The sequence below is a fragment of the Ranitomeya variabilis genome, chromosome 1 (assembly GCF_051348905.1).
Source record: "Ranitomeya variabilis isolate aRanVar5 chromosome 1, aRanVar5.hap1, whole genome shotgun sequence".
Lineage (NCBI taxonomy): Eukaryota > Metazoa > Chordata > Amphibia > Anura > Dendrobatidae > Ranitomeya > Ranitomeya variabilis.
In genome coordinates, this window is record NC_135232.1 from 697,390,390 (window position 1) to 697,400,955 (window position 10,566).

A 10,566-nucleotide genomic window follows, 5' to 3' on the forward strand; every position below is an offset into this window, starting at 1 on the left:
CTGGCATTGGTATATAAAGGGGATGGGAGCCCTCTGTCACACACATCCCTTCAGGTCTGGGGAGTTGTTGGTCCTGAAGTCAGTCAGGGTCCTTAATTCTTTGCCTCCAGTAAACAGCAATCCCTGGTAAGTAGCCTGCAGCTCCCTGCAGCTTCCCTGCGGGGAAGCAGCTCCCTTCCTCCTGCACAGGATACAATGTGTTTATGTTTCCTGCTGTCTGGATACAATGTATCACTGCTCCAGGGCGTTGCACTCCTTTCCAGACTGAGATCTGAGGATTCATCATCCACTTACAAGTCAGCAGCTTGCATCCTAAGCAGGGACCCCATGATGTGCTTGGATTAGGGTGGTCTGGCCATCATTATGCAGCCTGTGATGGGGAAGTTCTTGGGGGAGCTGTGTCTAGGCGCATGTCCTTGGGATGTGTCCCTTTTTTGCAGACTGGGGCGTTGCTGCTATCCAATGCTGAGCCTTACTGCACATTGCTGCAGATCTCCTGCAGGAATGTGCTGCTGCTGCTGCTGCTGCTGAGGAGGGAGGGAGCCTGCAACGAGAATGGTCTATACTGGATTGTGTGAAAGAGTTAATGGAAGTTTTTTTTTTTTTCTGTCCATTCTGCACTGCCCCCTACTGGTACTACTCGTGCTTGTGGTGCAGCCAGTGGGCTCAGGGCCAGCTGTATTTGGGGTGACTGATTATTGCGCTAGCTTTCCATCTTGTAAGGATATCTGCCAGCTAACAAGGTGTGATGGACTATTAGAGGGTGTATGTCAGTCAGGGCTGCCCTTCTATGTACTTGGAGTGTCTCGCTGTATTAGCAATAGACAAGTCCTCTAAAGTAACATGACCCATTCATTACACTGTCTGGCGGCATCATTTACTAAGACCTGTAGCAGTATAATGAATAGTATAGACTGTAAACTGTTAAATGCAACTTATTTATACCCCCCTAAAATAAAAGTAACCCCCACCAACTGTGCAACACTTTCATAAGCCCCCTGAATGTTGGGCGGCCAGGCTTCGATTACAGCCTGGACAGACTTGTCATCCAGCTTTCCTTGGGTCATGATAGAAATGAATCCAAATAACTAGGAAACCATCCCTACTTGGGGGCATGAGAAAGTTGGGTGCCCACCATTATGCAAGCTATGAAGGCAGCCATCTTGTTACCCAGCTTTCCCTGAATATCTGGACTCGTGGTTACTGGATTAACAGCCATGAGGTTTGGGTCAAGTGGAATCATTGCCGTTGTTGGGGATTGTGGTGCATAGAGCAAATTTGACCTTATTGTCGATACTTGATTAAAAAAAAAAATGGCTTCCAGTTTCCTTAATTCAAGGTGACTGTAAAGGTCATATGCAGACTTGTAAAAGTTTTTTTCTTTACCCTTTGTTCCCCATAATCTTGCAGTAAAGTGCAATCATGCCTTTCGGCAACTCCCACAACCAGCTGAAATTGAAGTACTGCGTTGAGGATGAGTTCCCAGACTTGAGCCAACACAACAATCATATGGCTAAGGTGTTGGATATAGAGATGTATAACAACCTGAGGGACAAGCGGACGCCAAGTGGATTTACTGTGGATGACGTCATTCAGACTGGGGTTGATAACCCAGGTAAGTCTCTTCCTCTGTCCTCTCATCCTCTCTGCCATCTGTTCATTCTCATTACGGGAATTGCTCAGTCCTATCTTTCCAGGCTGTTCAGCACTTGAAATTTTTTTGTAAAATGTAGAAACAATTAGCAAAACTTCTATAAAGAAGAGGGACAGACATAACTTGTACATACTTGTTCAAACTGGGGTGGACAATCCTTGTAATCCTCATGTCCTTTTCAGCATGACTCCAAATTTCACCGGTGACCTCCACTTGGGGGCAGCCATTGTTTGGGCAGCTTACCTAGCAATGTCAAGGTATGACGCATCAAAAGTCACTCCGTTGACTCCAGATGGCCACCTCCACCTAGTGTACACAATGGGTCTACATTACTCTACCGGAGAGGTGGTTGTACATAACTAGGTCACTTTTATCAATGGAATATAATCTGGAATACAGAGGTAGTTTATTAAAGTGAAGCACACATATGTACTACCCCCTATAGTAACGTTGTGTCATTATCATGAGTTTTGTTTGTTTCTCACCATTTTATTTTTCATTAAAGTGCAGATCTTTATCACTGACTTGATAAATTAATAGCATGTGGTAACCTTCATTGTCTGTAGTTTGAACTAAATGGATACCACACTTATTTTATAGAATGGGGAACATAACTGTTTTAGTCGATCATCCTGGCCATATATGATCAATGACACCAGGCTCTTTTTGGGAATATTTCAAAATGTCGTCATAGGGATGATGCATCACGCACAACACTCCAGGTTATCGGTTGTCTAAAATGATTGTCAAGTTTTACCAGTTGTTTTGATGGCTAATGACAAATTAATTGGATCAGCATCTATGGGCATCTCTAATGTGGCCATGCACTAGTCTAGAGTCGACCAACCTGACGGTCATTCGGTGAAGTTTAGCAAAGACCTGTTTTGACAGACCATCTGGAAAGAAGTTGGTCCCATAGTCCAGCAATTATCTAGCTGTGGAAGATCACTCGTTGAGTGTCTGTGGCCAGTCTGAACTAATATGGCAGCAAATGTGTAATAATGGCTCTCTGGGGTTATGGTTTATCAGGTTTTCACATAAGCGATGGTGTTCAGCCATCAACCCATCTGTCCCATGAATGGTCATCTCTCCATGTTGGATGGTTTCTGACACTTGTGTGGATAATTCAGTCTAAAAAGTCAACTTTTAAACCAAGTAGCCTAGCAACTGGTCAAATTCTACGCTTTCCTGACCTGGCAAAAAAAGCAAATATGGGGTTTATAATCTGACATCAAAACTGAACACTCTATGTAAAATAATTCTACAAACTTATAAATCCTTTATCACTGAAAACCTTAGTATAAGTAGTATATCTTTCTCTAATATTGGGTTAGGCTTACTCGCAAGCTTGTCCTCTTTTCCACACGACTGATGGGTTTAGATTCTCCTCACATGCCCTCTTCCAGAAGTTTCCATCCTGTTTTATTGGTGGTCTTGTCCTTAACACTTATTCTGTAAATGCTAAGACCTCTCGTATTTGTGTAGGCCACCCATTTATTATGACCGTGGGATGTGTTGCTGGGGATGAAGAGTGTTATGATGTGTTCAAGGAGCTTCTTGACCCCATCATTGAGGACAGACATGGGGGCTACAAGCCAACAGATATGCACAAAACAGACCTGAATTCTGACAATCTGAAGGTAATTGTTATAATTTTATTTGTTTGCATCTAGTGTATGATCTATTTGGGTATGTGCACATAGAGTTGTGTGTTTATTTATATTTTTCCATCATACATGACGGCACCACGAGAGAGGGAATCCGCCCATCAAGGACAGGAAACCTTCAAGATAAAAGGGGGGTGGGGGGGCTCCTCTCTCCACATCAGTTGGTTTCCTGTCCTTGACGGGGAACCCTCAAGATGGAAGACTTCTGATGAAGACAGAAGAGGTTATACACTCCCTGGGGTATCGGTGAATAGAACCGTATAGGATGTATTATTTACGTGTAAACTAACCAGCGGAGTTCCTCTCGTACTCTGTAAAACAACTGATGTGGAGAGAGGAGCCGCCCCTTTTATCTTGAAGGTTTCCTGTCCTTGATGGGCGGATCCCCCTCTCTCCTGGTGCCGTCATGTCTCATGAAAAAACACATTACCAGGTGTGTAATACCTGTTTTTTTTTTTTTTTTTGTGTGGAAACTCCAGTTTTTAAAATTTGCCAAAAATCCCTCAGAACAGAGCCTCTGTCTTTAGAGGATCGTCTCTGCATTAGATAACTCACTAACTTTAATGGACCCCGTGTTATACCTAGTTTCTCCTCTGGAGGTGCTGTACGGAAATTGAACACCTGGTTTTTGTTTTTTTATCACTGAGATGTTTCTAACAAACAGATGTAGGGAGAAACCATACAAGAGTGGTTGTCTACTGATTGCCTGGTGGGGAGACTGGCAGCAAAACTAAGGGGGCATAAACATGTGATGCTGGTGTGTACAAACTATAAAAAATTTGTAGGTTTAATAATGTAAAACTGAATATTGCTTAATTTTATCAGGGTGGTGATGACCTGGACCCAAACTACGTTCTCAGCTCACGTGTCAGAACTGGCAGGAGCGTCCGGGGATTCTGCCTACCACCACACTGCAGCCGTGGGGAAAGACGAGCCATAGAGAAGCTCTCCATTGAAGGTAGTCTTTCTCTTGTGAATTAATGATAATGAGCCTCACTTTAATTAGACATTCTCCTACCTCCCCCAGCATTGCTCCTTCTGTGCTCAATGACTAAAGTTTCCATGAACAGAATCTGTAAGCAGGTCGTGGATGTAAGAGATGCTGGAGTGTTGTATTGATGGCAGATCCTGCACTATTTGGGCTACTCGGTTTCATTGTGTTCAGGCATTCAGACTCTGGGTGTTCTGAGCCTCGGACCTTTTAAGGACGCACCTTCCTACAAGCAAACCCTATTAAATACCTGGCTGTATATGGAAACGGAGTAAAGTGCATCTTGGCTCGTGGGCAGAGAGGAGGGGGAATCTTTCCTTCAGACTTTAGAATGAGTAGAACATATAGCCAGATATGGTGCATTCTTCTTTAAAATCCTGGCCATTGGTTTGGGGAAAACCAACTTTGAAACTTTTTAAGGAGGGAAAGTGTGTAACTTCTGTTCATATTACTCCATTAGTAAGCGGAGGGTCAGAGCACTACACCAATCTGGAAAACAGATTGCTGAAGACTGGGCACAAGGAAACTGTGCCAAGCCCTATGATGGGATGATCAAAACACTAATATCGCCCCCACCTTTCATTTAATAAATGCGAGCAAACTGATTTGTCGGCACTCGGATGCTTTAAGGTTCTGGACACCCCTTTCACTTTTGACAGCAAAATCGCTCAATTGCCTTCAATTAAAATTATCCTGCCATCTTTGTTGCTGCTGAGACAGTCTTTTTCATAACTGGCTGGTAAAAAGAAAAAAAATCTGTCATGGCTCTGACTGCTTTACACCTCTCATGTTGGTGTTACATACTGGATCTGGGAGGAGTAAAAGCACCTACAGCCTCAGGGAGGACAGAGAAAATGGGCTGTAGATGGAGACAGTAGAGCAATCAACATGTACTGAGACATAAAAGCCACGAATTGGACACGGCTCACATCCAGGCTGCATTACTGGGAAAAATCTGGCACTTGGATTATGCTGCAAACTGCATGAAAAATGAAGGACGATTCCCCACTCCCTCCTACCACAATAAATAGGACAACCTCGGTTCATATGCTCGATTGGGGCAAACCTAATACATCCATGCCTTGCATAATTTATTTGGTTTGTAAAGGTCATTCATCCACTATATTCCTACAGAGGACAGGAGTGGTGTTAATAGTTGGGCCACGTAACAGTGCTACACATGGCAGGTAGGGTGGCCTGGCACATATTTTGCATGGTGTCCAGGAACTTCAAGTTGGGTGTCTGTTGTGGATTTCACCTGCATCTGTCAGGAGAGCAAACGGCAAAGTATTTTGGCCAACAGCCATGTTTAGACAGTCGCCCATGTTTTGTAGCATGGCTGAATGAGCGCTTGTATCCTTGTGGGGTGGAGGGACTTAATGAGATCATGGTGCCCTGTGAATGGCTGTTCTGTGACTACAAGACCAGAGAAGGGGGCGACTCCCCACACTCATATTTATAGTTCTGGTGGAACGACTCCTGTATGAACTTTTTTTTTTTTTCTCTTTCTTTCCTCAGCTCTCTCCAGCCTGGATGGTGACTTGAAAGGAACATACTATGCCCTCAAAAGCATGACTGAAGAAGAGCAGCAGCAGCTGATAGACGATCACTTCCTCTTCGACAAACCTGTATCTCCTCTGCTTCTGGCCTCTGGAATGGCCCGGGATTGGCCTGATGCCAGAGGCATCTGGTAGGTAAAGGGTATAAATTGGGCAGTTTGCTAGCATTACTAATACAGGAACTTGCCCAATCCACAATGGATGGCTGCCATGTGGAGCAATGTGCAACCCCGACCCTTAGCAATACCCCTGTAATACTCAAGACTGCCAGCACCCAGGGATTCCAATTGTATTGGTTTCATGTTGACACCAAAATGGAATTCTCTCGAGAATCCTGTGGCCCCTGTCCAGAAGCCTGGTGTACTGCCCCAATTACCAGTGATGCCACAAATGGTCATCCTTAAACCTATTCCCCAGGGTGCCTGCCCCTCTGCTCCCACCTGTTGCGCTTCTGATGTGCCCAATGCGTATTCTTTAATCTATTAAACTTTGTTCACTCACTGGCATCACAGCGTTAATGTGTGCAGGTCGTAAAACTGAGGTGCAGTTGACCTGGTCTCAATATTAATGTGTTCTTATTAAAAGGCACAATGACAACAAGACTTTCCTTGTCTGGATCAATGAGGAGGATCATCTCCGTGTGATCTCCATGCAGAAGGGTGGCAACATGAAGGAGGTCTTCAAGAGGTTCTGTGATGGTCTGACAACTGTAAGTGACTGAACATCCTGTAGCTGAGATGGGACCCTGTCTATTAATCAGTTGGACTAGTAAAAAAAAAAACAAAAAAAAAAAAACACGAGGTTTTTTTTTTTTTCGTTCCTCCAACTGTAATGGCCAAAGTCTAGAATTCCATCTGTGTATGGCATAGTGGCTCATGCACCATTAAGTGAATGGGTAACAAGTGGAGAGTTACAGCCTCCCCCCTCCCAGAAATGTGAGCCATCCTTTTTCTTTGCTTTCTGCTTAAGGATTGGTGGGAGTTAGTAGTGTAATCTGGTTTTGGCCAATTTTAGAAGGAACAACTCTTGTCCATGGGGCTTGTAATGGAAGGGTTTAACTGCCATACTAAGGTCAACCTTTCTAACCACTTGGCCACAAACCTCATTACTTGTACACATGGATTTGCTAATGAAATCGTGCATGTCAGCATAAGTCTGCTGGGTGACTCTCGACCCAATTGGGTGAGTACAATCTTTGGAGTATTTATTTATTTTTTCCTACTTTCAGATCGAGTCCTTATTTAAGAACAAGGGTTACCAATTCATGTGGAATCAGCACCTCGGTTATATCTTGACCTGCCCCTCCAACCTCGGTACAGGTCTCCGTGCCGGAGTCCATATTAAATTGCCAAATCTGAGCAAAAATGAAAAGTTTGGTGAAATCTTGAAGAGGCTGAGACTTCAGAAGAGAGGAACAGGTAATGGGCTCATAGATCAAGCCGCTCATCGTGTGTGTGACTCAGCTGCGCATTCATGTTGCACCTAAAGCCTACTGCTTGTCCCCTATTCCAAATCTACATAATGGAGGTTTCGGACTTGGCACCTTCCATTGTTTTTCAAAGACCACCATTATATGCTGCATTTGGCGTGCCAGTAGGGTTCATGATTCCCATTATCAGACTGACCGGTATCTGAAACCTACATTGCAGAGCTCAATCATGTAGATGTCTGTCCTTCAGTAGCCAAGGCTCGGATTTTTCTAGATACTAATGGCCGTCACTCAACTTAATTTTTGGATTATTGGGGGATAGAGGGGCTTCCCAGTAAAGATGCTGTAGTGCTTCACACTTGTCCTCTTTAACCCTTGCTGTTCTGATCTTCCCAACAGGGGGTGTAGACACTGCAGCAGTCGGTGGAGTCTTTGATGTTTCAAACGCTGATCGCCTTGGCTTCTCCGAGGTGGAACTGGTTCAAATGGTAGTCGATGGTGTGAAGCTGCTTGTCGAGATGGAAAAGCGTCTGGAGAAAGGCAAATCCATCGATGACCTCATCCCAGCACAAAAATGAATGCACTTTTAAAGGCCATGCTTTCTAATTTATTGGATCAATAGCCTCACTGAGATCTTGGGACCCAACTCCTGCTTAGTAACAGTGTAGAAATGTCTTCCATCTGTTCATGGGTTTTCTTTAGAGTTTTTTTTATTTATTTTTTTTTTCTTGATGGCTGCAATGTTACTGAAAAAACAAACTAGAAATAAACATTGGTCTTGCCTTGATACAGTATCTGTAATATCCATCGTGAATAGACTAAGATGATGGTGCCCCAAAAAGTGGTCACTACAGCGAACGTCTGTTCAGTTAGAGGGGGGAGACTCACTGCTCCAGATCTGAAAACGAGAAGATCCATATTAGCTGGACCCTCTTTATAGTAATCTGCACAGCACAGAGCAGGATTGGGGCTGCCACTAGCGCAATCTCAATTTTTAGGCAAGGTACTGGTATTCACACATGGCAAATTTTGTTGCAGGAACTTGAGCTGTTGTATAGGCATAAGGCTTGCCGAAATCAATGCACATGAATCGTGAACAACCCCCTACATAAGGGGTGACTTTAATGGCCAAGATATGCCACTTGCAGTGGTGTATCCAGAGGGGGGTAGCCGGGGCATGTGCCCCGGGAGCAGCCGACAGGGGGTGCGCCAGCGGGCCGCCTGATGATGCGGCGGTCCAAGGAGGGGGTTGGCAGGGCAAGGGAGCGGGGGCTGTCTAATTATAGTCACCTACTCCTGGCGCAGTGCCCGGCGCCCCGGCTTCTTGCTGTACTGAGCGGTCACATGCTACCGCTCATTAAAGTAATGAGTATGCGGCTCCACCTCCCATAAGGGTGGAGCCGCATAGTCATTACTGTAATGAGTGGTAACGGTGACCGCTCAGCAGCAGCGCCGGGGAAGCAGGGACTGCACCGCGCCAGGAGCAGGTGAGTATAACGGGGAGGGGAGCGCTGCGCGATATTCACCTGCTCCTCGTTCCAGCACCGCTCTGTCTTCTGCAGTGACGCTGAGGTCAGAGGGCGCGATGACGTAGTTAGTGCGCGCCCTCTGCCTCAACGTCACTGCAGAGGAGGCGGAAGATGGAGCAGCGAATGGAACGAGGAGCAGGTCAATATTGAAAGTGCAGGGGGCCTGAGCGACGGAGAGGCGAGCATGTGATTTTTTTTTTTTTTAATCGCAGCAACAGCAAATGGGGCAAATATCTGTATGGAGCATCTTATGGGGCCCATAATGTTTGTGCAGCACTATATGGGGGCCATAACATTAGTGCAGCACTATAACGGGACAAGTGTCTGTATGGAGCATCTACGGGCCATAACGTTTGTGCAGCCCTGTATGGGGCAAATGTCTCTATGGAGCATTTTATGGGGCCATAATTAACCTTTATGCAGGATTATATGGGGCTCCTGATTCAATATGGATATTCAAAAACACTTAAACTACTGATGTCTCAATTTAATTTTACTGATGTCTCAATTTAATTTTACTTTTATTGGTATCTATTTTAACATTATGGGCATTCAGGAATGTACCTTGGCTTGCTCATACAGTTTCAATAGAGTTAAGGTTCAAATGGGGGGGCAAACTGATCCTTTGCCCCGGGTGCAGGAAAGGCTTGATACACCTCTGGCCACTTGTACTGTTGTCTACCACCGCTCATGTCTGCATTGGAAGTTGGCACCGCTGATGATCTAATCTGCCAGGATTGCAGATATCATAGCTGCCTATTGTGCGTGGTTCCAGGCAGGTATATGAAGACAAGTCATCAGCCCGATGCAAGTGAGCGGTGCCAGAGAATCCTCCAACTCTAAAAATAATGAGGCTCATGGACCCTCCTAAAAAGCCCAATAATGTCTCCCTAATCTGGAGCTGCGTAGTTGGTAAGTGAATGTCCTGTAATAATGGCACAATCACACTGGGGCAGACTCCACTAATCTGCCTGATAGAGTAAGCCTGACTTGTGCAGTCTGAGGACGTGCCACGTGTGATCAGTGGTGTATGCAGTATGATCACCTTGGCACACATTCTTAGACCTTTTTAAGAACTCTTTACACCACTTGTTTGCATTTGGCACACTAAAGGCTCGCCTGTAAGCCACCTACCTTGTCGAGTGAGCTGTGCAAAATAAGTCTAAGTTGTGTAATGCGGTGCAAGGTCTGCACACTTGGGTTGTAACTCTCCCTACTGTTTGTGCGCAAAGTCGATGACCCTAGATAAGGTGTTTGGCTAATGTCTATCTCTGCAGAGAAATCTGTCTCTTTGGAATAGGAAACGCTCCTTTTCTATGGGTTTCTGGGAACACCGCCAGCCCAGCGTAGCTACCCGACGGGATCTAAGGCTGGAGGCGCACATGCAGTGTTCTCTCCCCCTTCCCACACGTTCTTCTGCTGTCTTGGAATTCACTTTGATGCATACAATTAGGGAAATATTCTAATTTTTGGGGAAAAAATGAAAATACTGAATTACCCCCCCCCGAAAAAGTGTGCCCTAATTAAAATACATAATTCAAACTGACATATCTACACTACTGATCATAATTTAGGAGAATGGATTAGAGAAAATACCTTGTTACCACCATCCACTGCAGTCAGAATTCCTGTATTTACTGCAGAGTTGTTTGTCTCTGAAGCCCCTTCAGACTGTTTGGGACATATAGAAGATTGGCCTCAGAAGAAAAGGTGAGCGCCACCATGAGTCCTGTCTCT

At 45.0% G+C, this 10,566-nt stretch overlaps 1 protein-coding gene across 1 annotated transcript; it reads left to right on the forward strand.

Annotated features, from left to right (window-relative positions):
- Positions 1-8,087, forward strand: CKB (creatine kinase B). The gene is made up of 8 exons (XM_077266928.1): positions 1-126; positions 1,411-1,615; positions 3,140-3,294; positions 4,147-4,279; positions 5,831-6,002; positions 6,457-6,580; positions 7,100-7,289; positions 7,700-8,087. Exons 2-8 carry the CDS (start codon positions 1,423-1,425, stop codon positions 7,876-7,878), a joined length of 1,146 nt encoding a protein of 381 aa, XP_077123043.1. The 5' UTR covers positions 1-126; positions 1,411-1,422; the 3' UTR covers positions 7,879-8,087.
- The last annotated feature ends 2,479 nt before the right edge of the window (positions 8,088-10,566 follow it).